The sequence below is a fragment of the Glycine max genome, chromosome 17 (genome assembly GCF_000004515.6).
Source record: "Glycine max cultivar Williams 82 chromosome 17, Glycine_max_v4.0, whole genome shotgun sequence".
Lineage (NCBI taxonomy): Eukaryota > Viridiplantae > Streptophyta > Magnoliopsida > Fabales > Fabaceae > Glycine > Glycine max.
The window spans coordinates 27,152,547-27,166,841 of record NC_038253.2 but is presented as its reverse complement, the minus strand read 5'-3'; the positions used below and the strand labels follow the sequence as shown (position 1 = coordinate 27,166,841).

General features: G+C 37.3%; 1 protein-coding gene across 4 annotated transcripts; it reads right to left on the bottom strand.

Moving 5' to 3' along the window:
• Positions 1–19: 19 nt before the first annotated feature.
• Positions 20–13,770, bottom strand: LOC100782002 (uncharacterized). 4 transcript variants are annotated; one of them, XM_006600988.4, is made up of 7 exons: positions 13,478–13,770; positions 13,292–13,385; positions 12,060–13,106; positions 11,641–11,703; positions 11,336–11,553; positions 7,136–7,254; positions 20–280 (listed from the first exon to the last, which is right to left on the bottom strand). In XM_006600988.4, exons 1-7 carry the CDS (start codon positions 13,547–13,549, stop codon positions 187–189), a joined length of 1,707 nt encoding a protein of 568 aa, XP_006601051.1. In that variant the 5' UTR covers positions 13,550–13,770; the 3' UTR covers positions 20–186. The 4 variants fall into 4 exon arrangements, with proteins under 4 accessions (XP_006601051.1, XP_006601050.1, XP_006601053.1 ...); XM_006600987.4 differs by having other exon boundaries at positions 13,292–13,406; positions 13,478–13,764; XM_006600990.4 differs by lacking the exon at positions 13,478–13,770 and having other exon boundaries at positions 13,296–13,380.
• Positions 13,771–14,295: the final 525 nt, after the last annotated feature.

Here is a 14,295-nt window from a genome sequence, read left to right as displayed (position 1 = left end):
CTGACGGGCAGAAAAAAAGTAAAAATAAATAAATTATATTCAACTAATGTTACAATCATAATCGCATACACGAGGGCCTAGACTTTAGTTTTTATACGTGCCCATGACAATTACTGGTCATTTCATTAAGGATGAAAAAAATAAAAGATTCTAACATGAATGCATGAACTCTAAGTCAAATACAGGTTAGCTCTCTGACAATAGAAAATTACATGTTGAATATATGGAAGCAGCAGCTGCATTCACCGCTAAGTCTTTCTCCGAGCTATCAAATGTTGCTCTGCACATTATAGAATATCAAAATTGTCAAATTTGTGACCATTTATTTGGCTTCGTGTTGTAGAAATAAGATTTTATACATTGGTAGAAAATTCTGCACAACTCACTAATAATGCATGTTCAAGGTAAATACGTGTATAAATTTCAAACTGTAAAAGGCTTAATGCTTCTAAAATTAACAAATAGTATTCATAATGGCACTCAAGAGTTTCAGTTTTGAAGATAAACATGGACTAAGTTTTACAAATCAAATATATAATTGACCATCAAGGTCGGGTCGGGGAAAACCGGCAAAGGCAAAGGGAACAACATTCGTGTTTTGGTACCAAACGTTCGTGAAAAATAGCTATTGCTTTGGTACCTTGGAAAAATAGATATTTCACTACCGAAACTGAGAAATTGAAGTAACACAAATAACAGAGCAACAAATAACATAGAGAAAGGCAGAAAAACACCGTGGGTCTAGAGACTTCACGGATGCCAGTTTATATAGTGTTATATGGAAACTGTATCTTTGATTTAGAGGAATCATTATCTCCTCTATTTATTTGTAACTAATGCAATAATGCATATGTAGTTAACCCATGGACCCCTCAAGGATTTGGTAAACACATCTGCCATGATCACATGAATGAACAAATCTAGTGATGATGTCACCTGACTCGATTTTCTGTATAATAAAATGACAGTCCACTTCAATGTGCTGGGTCCTTTCATGAAAAACAGGATTTGATGCAATATGTAGAGCTGCTTGATTATCACAAATCAGGGCCATTTGTGCAGCTCCTTCAAACTTGAGCTCTCTAATAAGTTGCTTCAACCAAATCAGCTCACATGTTACTAAAGCCATTGCTCTATATTCGGCTTAAGCACTAGATCTTGCCATCACATTTTGCTTCTTACTCTTCCAGGACATGAGATTCCCTCCAATCATTACACAATACCCGAAAGTGGATCGCCTATCACTAGGAGACCCAGCCCTATCAGCATCTGAGTATCCAACAATCCATACATGACCTTTGTCCTCATAGATAAGTCATTTTCCAGGAGCACCTTTGATGTATTTCAAGATCCGTATAACTGCATCCCAACGATCCTGGCAGGAAGAATTCAAGAACTGGCTCACCACACTGACTGCAAATGCTATGTCAGGATGTGTGACTGAGATAGTTTAGTTTTCCAACTAAACTTCGGTATCTTTATATGTCAGCAAAGGAATCCTTCTAATTGGGTACCAATTTGACACTAGGGTCCATAGGAGTGTCTAATGGCTTAGCATTCATAAGGCCAATTTCTTCCAAGATGTCAAGAGCAAATTCTTTGGGAGATTACTACACCATCTTTGGACTGAGCAACTTCTATACCTAAGAAATACCTCCCAAGGTCCTTAGTTGGGAACTGACAAAAAAGGTATTGCTTCAATTGTGCTTTTCCATGCTGGTCTTCTCCAGTGATAGCAATGTCATCTACATACACAAGGTAGATACATCCTTGTGGTGAATGACGATCAAAAACTAAGTGGTCAGCTTCACTATGAACCAACCCAAACTGTTGTACAACAGTACAAAATCTAGCAAACCATGCTCTTGGAAACTGTTTAAGTCCGTAGAGGGATCTGCGAAGTCGACAAACCATGGTAGAGGACTCCTGCTAAGCAACAAAACTAGGTGGTTGCTCCATGTAAACTTCCTCCTCAAGATCTCCATGCAGAAAAGCATTTTTAATATCAAGTTGGAAGAGAGGCCAATGACGAATGGCTGCAATAGAGAATAACAATCTAACAGAGTCCATCTAGGCCATAGGTGAGAATGTCATAGTAGTCCTGTCCAAAAACCTGAGTGTAGTAGCCCTTTGCCACCAAGCGGGCTTTAAAACAATGAATCTTGCCATCGGGTCCAACTTTAAGGTTGTATAACCAACAACATCCAACTGGGGTCTTCCCAGGGCTAGAGGAACCAAATCCCAAGTACCACTTCTTTGGAGAGCACACATCTTGTCAATCATTGTATGTCTCCATTCTAAGTGGGAAAAAGCTTCACCTGTAGAGTGAGGAATAGACACAGAGGACATCAAAGAAAGATGAGTATAAAGTGAAGGAGAAAGATGGTGATAACTCAAAGTAACATAATGAGGAGATGGGTTACTTGTGGAACGTGTACCTTTCCAAAGAGAAATGGGTAGGTTAAGGTTAGATGGAGGGTCAGGATCCAATAAGGTGATTGGAGCCAGGGAAGAGTCGATCATGGTCTCAGTCTCAACTATAGGAGTAGGCGCAGGTGCCACTAGTGGTTGAGGATGTCTGTGATATACCTCAAATGGTCGATTCTGAGGAAGATTCTCACAAATGGCCAGTTCCGAGGAGGATGCTCAGATGAGTCTTCCTATGACACAAAGGGAAGAGGAGGAATAGAAGTATGTCCAAGAGGAATGGATTGCTCAATATCACTAGAAGTAGAAACAAACTCAAAGTATGGCACTAACTCAAAGAAAGACACATCAGCAGAGATGAAATAACGATTGAGTGTAGGAGGAAAAGACCTATATCCTTTTTGGGACCGATGATAGCCTAGGAAGACACACTTGATTGACCGAGCTAATAGTTTGTCAAGACCAGGCGATATATTATGAACAAAGCAGGTAGAACCAAAGACACGAGGAGAGATAGGATGAGGAGATTGTGAAAACAAAAATAGAATGAGAAATTTGATCTTCGAGGACAGTTGATGGCATATGATTGATAAGATAACAGGTTGTGAGAACATCACCCCAAAAACGGGAAGGGACATTGCCATGGAGAAGAAGTGTCTGGGTTGTTTCAACAAGATGCTTGTTTTTGCGTTCAACAACCCCATTTTGTTGAGGGGTATAGGCACATGAAGTTTGGTGAAGAATACCCTTAGATGACAAACTTTTGAAACTGATGTGATAAGTACTCATGGGCATTGTCGCTACAAAGATCTTATAGGAATCCCAAACTGGATTTGAATTTCATTATGAAACTGCTCAAAAATTGAAAATATTTCAGATCTATTTCTCATTAAAAATAGCCATGTGCAGCGACTAAAATCATCTACGAATATAACAAAATGTTTGAAACTATAGGGGGCTAGTATTTGAGGTGAACCCCAGACATCAGAATGGACTAAAGCAAAAGGGGACGCAACTTGTTAATTGACACAATTAGGAAAAGACTGGCAAGTGTGTGTTCCTAACTGACACAACTCACAATGGAAAGAAGACAACTTGGACAAACTAGGTACCAACTTCTGAAGAACAGGAAGACCAAGATGTCCCAACTGAGCATGTATGGCAAGTGGAGATGTTGCGGAAGAACACGCTTGTTGTGAGGCTAACAGGTAATCCATCCCAAACTCCGCTCTTGTAAGGTAACAATATCTTTAGTGAATGTTATCAAGCAATCGAAATATTGGGAAAGGCAATGAATAGAAAGAAGATTATAGGGACAATCGAGGACAAATAAAACAAACTCAACAGTAAGGGAGGGTAAGGAATGGGTGGTGTCGACTCCTTGTGACTGTGTTTGGTAACCGTTTGTAGAGGTAGTAATAGGTAAATTGTTGACCATGGAAAGGGAAGAGAAAAGAGAGTGATTACCAAATATGAGATCAGATGCATTGGAATCAAGCACCCAAGGACCTAGAGTAGGAGACTATAAGATATAGGCAAATGAATTACCAGATTATGCAATTGAAGTAGTGACACCAGAGTTCTGACGACTCTCAAACCACTAGAGAAAATCATCATATGTTGCTAGGGTTACTCAGTAGTTGGAGGTTTATCAGTTGTTGAGGAACTGGCCACATTAGTAGGACAAGTAGGCCTGTAATCAAGAGACGTGCCATTTAGTTTCCTACAATGATTAGTATTCTGATTATCCTTATGGCAATGCTCACACCACCTATGTCAATTCTACAGGTTGCAATTTCCATTCCGAGACCGAGTCGATGCTGACCCACTACTTCGAGAGGCAAGGGCAAAAGTATCACCTACAGAAGCCAAAGATGAGGCACCAGTATGCTTAGGTGGAATTCATAGAAGGGCAGAAGATGTCCTAGTCATAGTAGGTGCTGTCACAAACCCTAAAATTTGGTCATGAGTAGCAGAGTACTCCAAAAGCAAGCCAATAAAGGGCAAATGTCATAAAGAAGGTACCGCAGTTTTCAAGTTCCTTCTTGGCTTCTTCAGGTTTCGTAGCAGCAGGAGGAAAAAGTTCATTATAGTCATGGAATGCAGTATGGAGTCGACCAAGATAGGCGAACATCAAGCCATCAAACCGTTGTGGAGCAACGACAGTCATCAACTCTTGGCACACTATATAGAGGCACTGAGCGTCATTAGTGTAAAGAGTTCTTGCTTCTAACCAAACCAATTCACACGTTGCATTAGGACAAAAAATCAATTTTATAGAAGGGTGAATGGTGGATTTGATGACACAGCATAATTGGGCATTAATCTTTTTTCACTTAGCATGTTCAACTTTTGGTACAGAATCAACAATAGAAGTGAGGTGCTCTTTGTACCCTTGACCACTAATCCAAAGGAGAATGTTGGAAGCCCATGTAGAGTAATTGGAATTGTCCAACTTCTCCCTGGAAAGTGTGAAGTTTGAAAGCAGGGCCTCAAGTTTAGATTTTTTAGTAGCTCCAATAGACACCATAGGAAACATGAACAGAATCTGCAACAACCAAAAACGATACAACGGAAGTTCAGATTACAAAGGGAGTGCAGGCAATGCAAAGTGCCACTGGCATGGAAAACACTGCCAGAGTGAGGCCTACACGTGCCAATAGTGCACGTCTGAGCATGGCTGTTTGGCTCGAGGAAAAACACACGTGAGGGCATGTTCGTGATCGGAAAAGGACATCGTCAACAGTGTAGTGTAGATCAGCGAACCGCGATTCCGACGATGGTGTTGCTGCCAGAAGAGCTTGTTGGATGACAACAGTTGGTGGCGGACGGAAATGGTTCGTAAAAAATTCCTCAAGGGACAGTGTCAACAAACTGAAATGTGAACCAAAGAGAAAAGAATCACAAAAAAAAAAAAATTCCTCCAAGGGCAGTGAGTCCTTCGGGCAAGCACAGTTTCAAAGGCTGCCTTTCTTAGAGGCTGTAGATACCATGTTTGAAGAACAGAAACATAGAGAAAGGCAGAAAAACACCATGTGTCTAGAGACCTCACAGATGCCAGGTTATGTAATATTGTTGCATTGATTACAAATAAATAGAGGAAATGATGTTTCCTCTAAATCAGTGATACAATTTCCATATAACATTAAAAGGAAAGATTATTGCTTGATATTCAACAATATGTAATTATTAACCTTAAGTAGCAGATAATAAATTACAAAAGAACAAAAATTCCAGTCCATTGCATAAGTACCCATGATGGATAGTCTTTCTTGAAAATCCATTAAGTTGTTTCAGTTCAATAGCCAAAACAGCTACGCAGTCTCTTCTAAGAGTAACTCAGTAGAGATCAAGAAATCATTATGCAAAACATTTATCAGCTTGCTTATTAAATAATTATTAATCACAGTACAGGTCATGACACTAAGGGAAGGAAAGCGACCAATTATTTAAGCATCTTTCCATTATAGTGATGTGGTGATAGGCAGCACCTTCCTATTAAGAAGGTATATGTAAGAATAAAAAGGAATAAGAAAATAGGAGAAAATGGACCTAGGCCTGATATTGTAACTAATAACTAACATTGGTTATTAGCTAGATGGGGGGGGGCCAAAGGGAATTTAAAGGGTAATTGTATCCATAATTGACGCATTCAGAAATAGTAGAAAGTGAAAAGAATATAGGTCTCAAATACCTTTGTTCAATTGTTTCATCTTTCATTTTCACAATACACAAGTCCCTAATATCTTCTAGTTTGTTTCTTTTTTATCCACTTTCTACCAAATTGGTATCAAAGCCTCCCACCACGTCTCAATTGCAAATGACATGTTGGCATTGCAATGTTTTCCTGGAACTAGTTAAAGGACTAGTGTACAGCCAGCCCATGTGGGCGCCAAGGCTGTGGAACGAGGTGAGATGTTAGGATCCAATTGCAAGGCATGAAACTTGAGTCCCACATTAAAAAAATGAGATTCTAAGGTGGGCTTTATAAGACTTTGGGTTCTCCAACTACAACAGCTAGCAATGCACTACATATACACATGATTAAATTACAGCTTTGGAAGCTATATGAATTAAATGTAGCTTCTAAAGACCTTTATCCTTGGGCATGAGGGAGAGTGTTGGAAAGCCACCTAAATTGCAGTCACTCCTAACCCACCTTAGTTGCAGCCTCTGAGAGATACCTTAATTGCACCCTTTGGTGGTCATTTAGTCTCACCTAACCTAGAGATATGGTTTAAATAGAAGTTATAAAGCTTAGACAGTCCTCGCCTACTACTCGGTTTTGCAGGGTTGAGTTACGCATTAAGTCCAAATTCTAAGACCAACAAAAGCATATATGTAAAAATAAACAAAAAGTTATGTTGGATTGGTTAAAAACCTAAAATAAATTTTTTCCAGTTACTCTATACATCAGCCTGTCATCTCTAACTATTCAAGACTGCTATGTATATTTTTTTCTGTTATTCCATTATTTACAAATTTCCTTTCACATTAATTTTTAAGGTAAATAGATGGCTAGCAACAAATTAAATTGGCTTTATTTTGCAGAAGTCTTGTTCTCCTAAATTCCAAATACTGCTAAAGTTCACATTAGGAAGTTATCCTGATGTCAGTTCAAAGATTTCAAACCTAACCAAATGTACCAAGTCCACATCATTGATATTTGATAGTACATAATTTTATGACAGGTAATTGACACATTTACCGGGAGTTGTTTTCTGAATTCCCCAACTGTTGTAAACCAAAAGCCGAGCTCCAGTTTACATGTTGTATACCCTGGTCACATAGTAATTGCTTTTCTTTTACTTGATTCAACCAACATTCCTGAAATCATGAACAAGGAAAAGTTCAGATTTAGATGAAGGAAAAAGCACAAACTTCTTTCCCAGTAACTTAACATCTTCCTAGGTATATTCACCATGGAAATGTCTAGTATCCACCATTACTTGAAAGTTGAAATCATGAGACACTGTAATGAAAAATCTATTCTAAGTAAACTGGGATCCTAAGCGTTGCAGATATGGTCTCAAGATAATATACCCTTCAGCAAGAGTTTTAAATTACATTTCACAGCCACAATTATGGCTGCCTTTACCTGTCAATTTTCAAAGTTCTAATATTTGCACTGCAACTGTAACAGACAATTTAAAACTGAGTTTTGCATTTCTAAACCATTCCTACAAAAATGGTTGACTGTTTCCAACAGCATTACTGAAGAAGGGTATTTAGTTTGTTTCTAAGATTTCCTGAGAGCAATAGAACCTTTCTCAACAACCATTAACTCAGAATAGAGCCAATACAGCAGCTCACGCAGACTGGTGCTTGCAGTAGCAAACACAAATGCAGATGTCTACTTGCAATAGAATGTTTGCATGTTTGGAGGCAAGACACGGTGGTTTGTAGGTAGTTATGGTTAAAGTGGGAGAGAAAATGAGAATCAAGGTACATTTGCTATCAGGGTTGTCATTTGCAAGCCCGGCCAGTGAAGGGGCTCCTTTTTGCTGCCAATTTGGAACAACTTATACAGTGAAAGACTAAAAAATAGAGGCAAAAGAAACTTAACAAAAAAACTGCAGTACATAACTTGAAATAAAGCCATATCCCGAGTTACTGAAGCGTATTGGATAATTTAAAAAAAAAAATAGTGGATACTTTTTGGACCAGTCAATGACTCAAATAGGATCATTGGTAGAACCAATGAGTCACTTGTTAAACTACATAAAGTAGTATGAAATTCATAACTTATAAATTCCACACTTTAAAAGTTATTAAAAATATTCAAATTATAGCTAAAAATTATCCAAAAAATCATAAGACGAATTAACATTTCACAAGTTCAGTATTAAAATTCAAGACCGTAAATTACCATGACATGAATACCTAATAATAGAAACAGAAAAATACATATCAAATATGAAAGCCAAAGTGAAAGCTAAATATATAAACAAAACAATTAAGATAGAAAAACTATATATAGTTAAACATAAATTAGAAAAAATTAACAAGGATTTGCTGCACTTGATCACCATACATATACTTAGATATACAATGTTGATTGCTAACCAACAAAGTCAGCAATCATCAATATTTTGTCTTATCAATCCCCATAATTATATTAGCAAACCAATAGCATAGGCAACCAATCATATCAACCATGTAAATTTAATGCTCCAGAGCTTTGGTTCTTCACCTTGCAAGAAAGCATCAATAACGAGAAATGATTAATTTAATCTACATAAAAAGCAAATATATTTAACATAATCATGAAAGCAAACAAGTTTCAAAACAAAAGACAAGGGAGATTCAAATAATCAATCATTCAAATAAGTTTTTTTATCTCTTGCAACAGGCAAATGATAAAAGAAGAGTTTTCACATAATAATAATATTAAAAATACATAAATTGGATGTCACTCACCACCAAACAACAGACTAGCTGGTATCTTAAACTAAATCAATGTAAAAACATCAAAGGGCTATAGTTATTTTATCTTCTGTAGCAGCAAAGAAGGAAGTCAATATATAGCATACATGTAACTATCTGCAAGACAAACCTGAAAGCCTCCCTTTGAAGGAATGACACCAAAATCTGGAAACTAAGGTGGCACTTGTTTAGTTCATTTTTTGTTTTCATTTTCATTGAAAATAGAAAATAAGAGAGAAAATATGTTTGGTTTGACATTTTCATTTTCAAATTTAGAAAACAAACTCAGTAATTTCAAAAATATTGAAAACAATAAATTGTCGTTTTCTATGTTTTCAAGTAAAATGAAAACACAGTGGCACTCCATGTAATTTTGAACACATTGTTTCTGCCTTTTCGTGGATTATCCTTCTCTCCATCTCAATGTCTCCCCCACTCAACCACCACCAACAATTGTACCCACCTCTACTGTATGCCATCTCCGACCAATCACCACCATCGCTTGGTCGTTGCATTTTTGCTCCACTGCCACACACACTCTTTTTCCTCCACCACCACTCAAGACTCCTCTCCTCTTGACGACTACAAGCCACAGCTCAAGAATGTGTTTGGGGTTTTCCTCCGCCACCGCTCACATTCCTGTCAAACAGTGCCACCTCCAGCAGCTCTGCTAGCTTCTGTCCAAACTCTTTTTCGTTGGAATGAAGAACATGTCTTGTGTGATGGCTTCATGGCTTCACAAGTGTGGTTGCAGGGATGGTTTATGTGACTGCTCTGAGTAATGATTCTAATTTGTGTTGATATTTTGTTTTGATTTTGATCAGATTTGTTTTCTCCAATAGTTGCTGATAAGGTGTTCGGCATCAAGTTTTCAATATTTTCATATTTTGAAAATAAAAGATAACAAATCAAAACAAACATGTTTTCTAATCTTAAATTTGAAAATGAAAACTATTTTCAGAAAATGAAAACAGAAAATGAAAATAGAAAACAAGGACTCAAACCAAGCACCACCTAAATAAAGCTCTTAATGTTTAGCCAGATTCACACCAATGTATGTGTTACAGCAGCCAAGGATACAAAAAAGATCAATAGAAACAAACCCACAAAAGGTAATCGAAATAAAGTTCAATTCAGATAATCAAAGCCATACTCATTTTATCAAAAGAAAATCAACACCATGCATGACTTGAAAAATTTTCCAGAAGTAAACAGAAACCAACCAGGTTGGATAAAAAAAATAACAGTGTGTAAACTGGGAGGGAAGTTTAAAGGAAGGAACAAGAAAGAATGGAAGACAGGAAAAAAAGTCTTGTAAAGTGTGAAGGAACAGAGGTCAAAACAAAGGTAACATTTTGTGGAATAGTCAAGGAAGAAGGGTTTTGAAATCCTATTATATTTTGGAAGCAAAAAAATGCATTAGAAAATGGGGAAGAATATCCAAAAAAACCTAAACATTAGTTGTTTCACAGTAGCACCAATACAGTACACAAAAAGCAACTAATTTGGCCATTATTGCTGCCACCAGCCACAGTGGCTGCTATTGAAAATTGCTCTGCTATTGGAACCCCATAGTGACCTAGGACTGGTCTACTTCGCTACTCCACTAAAGCACACTATTGAATACTATGACGGCAAAGACACAGCAACGAAAGCTTTGATTTTGGCAAGCGCACATTGAGGATGCGGCAAGGGGGGCAATCTATGTCTACCTGATATCATAATGGCACAGCAAGACGATAACTTTTATTTCACTCTTTTGTTTTTAATATAAGCATGACCCAATTTTCTGGTTATTAAAGCCTGGCAAGACAGTTTAATGAGAAAACCAACTGGGTCACACCAGTTGTACAACATTTCCGAGTTCCAACCCATCAACCAACTTGGACTAGTTATATCACCGGTTTTTGTTCAAACCAATTCAAACGTTGGTCTGAGCCTGTATTGATAACCTTGATCCTAGTTGCACCAAAGTTGTATTGGGTAATTCTAAAAAAAATAATGGATACTTTTTTAATACATATCGGACACTTATATTGAACTATTGATATCAGATACATGTTGGACAGTGATACTTTTGCCTCTTTTAAGAATTTGGACTTCATATGTTTGCTTTTTGTTTTCATTTTAGTTTATATGTTCTCTCATTAATAATGACAAAATGTTATCTAGTTTTCCTTCTATTTCTGTGAAGTTTTGTAAAGTAATGGTGAAAACAAGAAAATATTTTCATCATTTCCTTCATAAAACTTTTAAAAAAAGAAACAAAATTAAAAACAAGTAGCATTTTTTAATTCCTATTGAAAACATACTAACTAAAAACATAAATAGAAAACAAACCAACCACTACCTTACTTTTCTTGTATAAACACCTATCCCCACCCCCTATAATTTCTCACATATTATAGCACTTACTGACTTAAAATAAGTCTAAAATAAACCTTAAGAAAATTAAAATAAATGTTGTCTTTTTTGCACTCACAAGTTGTTTTTCCTCTTCAGAAAGAGCTGCATCCATATGATCAAACAAAGAACTCCATCTTGCCCGATGCATATCTGCTATTTTGCTAGTGGGAAGTCCCGCAGACATTTCCACAGTGCAAGGATCATAGTCTTGGTTATTTCCAAATTCTTTTGATAAAAGGAACGGCAACTCAGTAGTGATTACAGATCGAACTTTCCTTCTACTACGACGCAAAGCTGGGAAATGTAGAAAAAAAATGCAAAAATCACATGTAAACATTTCCCCTCCAAAACCTGGTTAAATAAAATAAATATGACATTTACCTGAAAGGCGTCCTTTGATGTCTTGTTGTAGAAGCTCCAACCATTGAGAAGCAACAGTAGCAGCTGGAAAACATAGAAGCATCCATATCAGCAAAGGCTCAAAGAAATACCTATATCAAGGAATTTTTCTTTTGAAGCCCAATAAATCTCATAAATATTTCACAAGCTGAAAATGAGATACACTGAACTACTTCTTATGGTACCAAATGCACCGTATCTACCCTAGTGTGTGGTGTAAAGAATTAATCTCTGAACACACCAGTTCACTGCTAGCTTTCAAACTCCAAAAAGAATAAAAGAACTGGTCCCTTCCATCTAACTAAGCATTACATGAAATGGTTTAAAAACAAGCACAAAAGGAAAGAAACAACTAAAACTGAAAAAAATAAAGCATAAGCATGAGGGAAATTGTTACGAGCCTTTTAGGGAAAGGGATGAAACCATAGTGACATTTGAGGATTCCTCATTTGACAAAGTGGTGGAACTCATTGATGCCCTCGTTTCAGATGATAGTTTCAGAGCCAAAACATCATCCTCTGCAACATTCGTTGACTGTGTCACACCACCTTTAAGACTACCTTTCTCTAAAGTGCCTGTGTCACGATCACAAACTTTACCCTCCAAAATCAAAGAAGAAGAATCATCCATTGTCACAGGAAACTTTCTAGCTTGTCTGTTCCCTGAAGAGCTATGAAGGGCCCCTTCCTCACAAGCAAAGGCATGCTGATGCTCACCTACATCAGCCACATTTTGTTGATCCCTCTTACTAATTTCTACACTTCCATGTATTCGATGTGCTGCTTGCTTACTCCCCGCGCTAGTGCTTTCATGTTTTTCAGACCTTACAAGATTCTCAATAATTGAAAGCACTTGTTTTCTATTCCTCACATGATTTATAATTCCGGGGTTCAAGTCATTCAACAGTCCACTTGGAGCAGCAATCTTGGTAAACCGGTTAACCTGTTCCCTCTTCGCAAGCTCTATCTTTCTCTTAAGCACTTCATTCTTACTTTTCCTTCCACGTTGTTTTGGCTTTGGAATGCCAGCGTGAGAGGGCGACCAAAAACCATATTCCTTCATCTGTTTCCATTTCGTCATCGGATCTTTATCCCCCAAAGGTCCAACACAGCTCCCACTCTCGGACACATCCTTCGACTTAAAAGGATTGTGCCCTTTAGAGGAATTCGCGGCTTCCAAATTCACAGGGCTGGTAACATCTTCTACATTCAGATCCACATTAATTCCCCTCGAGACTACTAAATTAGCATGTCCTTTTTCTTGCTTCTCACACCCTCCACTTTTGCACACATCAGTGTTGAGATCCAGAGGCCTAGCCGCAAAATTAAACTCTTCTGACATCGCTTTCCTTCCCGTTTTCGCTTGTTGAGAACCATCCGTAGCTCCCAACGACCACTGCACAGTGTTTTCTTTGTCGTTTTTGAATCCCGAATAACGGCTATTCGTTTCTGAACAACAATTAAAATTGAGACCAAAATAAAAGTTTGAGAAGGGAGTCTCTGCCCAGAAGGAAAAAATAAATCCGATACATAGATGAAAAGCTGAAATCTTTGAAGAGCAAAATGCAAACTTTCGAAAACCCAACAAAAAAAAAACGACGTAGTTTGGCTGAAACACGAAATTACTTAATTACCCACAGAGTGAACAACGGCGTCAAGATCTTTCATCTTAACCCGTTTCCGAGCGCCGTGACCCGCGTGAGAGCTTCCACGCTTATCTCCCACGATCTGAAACACAAACCTCAAATTCTGAGATGATGGTTTTTTCTAGATTCGAAAGCACTACTAAGAATTGAAGGAACAGCGTGGAAAAGACCGACCTTGGAATTCGAAGGGGAGGAGGATGAGGACAACAACAGCGACGCTGTTCTGGAATTGCAATCCTCGTTCATGTGGTTGAGTCAAAGGTATAGATGGTGTTTGATGAGTGTCGGAAGATGAAATTTAAGAGCGAGGGGTTTTTTTTTGTTTTGGAGCGTTAGGGTTTGAGGGAGTTGGATCTAGTGAGAGAGGGTGGTGCGAGAAGAAGAAAGAGGGAAAGAGAGAGAATTGTAGTTTGAATTTGCGGAGGAGTGAGCGCGCATTCCTCCCTCCTCGCGTGTCCAAAGCACACACATCACATGGCCACGCGCACGTTTGTTATTTTTAATTTCAAACATTCAAAATTTCAAAACATTACCACTTTTGCATGTTGCAAATTACAAAACATCAATGATTATTCCTGGACACCTTACTCCCTAGTCCCTTCCCTTCATCTCATATTCATTGTGATTTTAGCATTTAAAAAATTTGTTTATATTCAGTTTTTTAATAAAATATTGAATTTCTCTTTTAATTTCATAGAAAGTGAGAGTAAAAATATTTTAGTAAAATTTAATTCCTAAAATATATAAGAGTAAATTACACTTACATATCATTTTTTCTTTAATAATTTCTTTTTTTTGGGACTTATAAAAAAAACTCTTTATTTATTTGGTTTCTTTTAAGAGTATTTGTGGTATGGTTTAATCCAATTTGAAAGTAATATTGAATTCAAATCAATCTTTTCTGGTTTGATTTGTATTAGTTTTTTTAATAATTTTAAAAATATTTTTTGAGACTAAGAATACCAAACATTCTAAATCTTATCTAAATATTA

Coding starts and splice junctions, on each gene's coding strand:
- LOC100782002 (XM_006600987.4), bottom strand. CDS start 13,549: ATGAACGAGGATTGCAATTCCAGAACAGCGTCGCTGTTGTTGTCCTCA. Junction 11,704..12,059: donor TTCATCCCTTTCCCTAAAAG/GCTCGTAACAAT, acceptor TATGTTTTCCAG/CTGCTACTGTTGCTTCTCAA. Junction 7,255..11,335: donor CTGAAGAGGAAAAACAACTT/GTGAGTGCAAAA, acceptor TCATGATTTCAG/GAATGTTGGTTGAATCAAGT.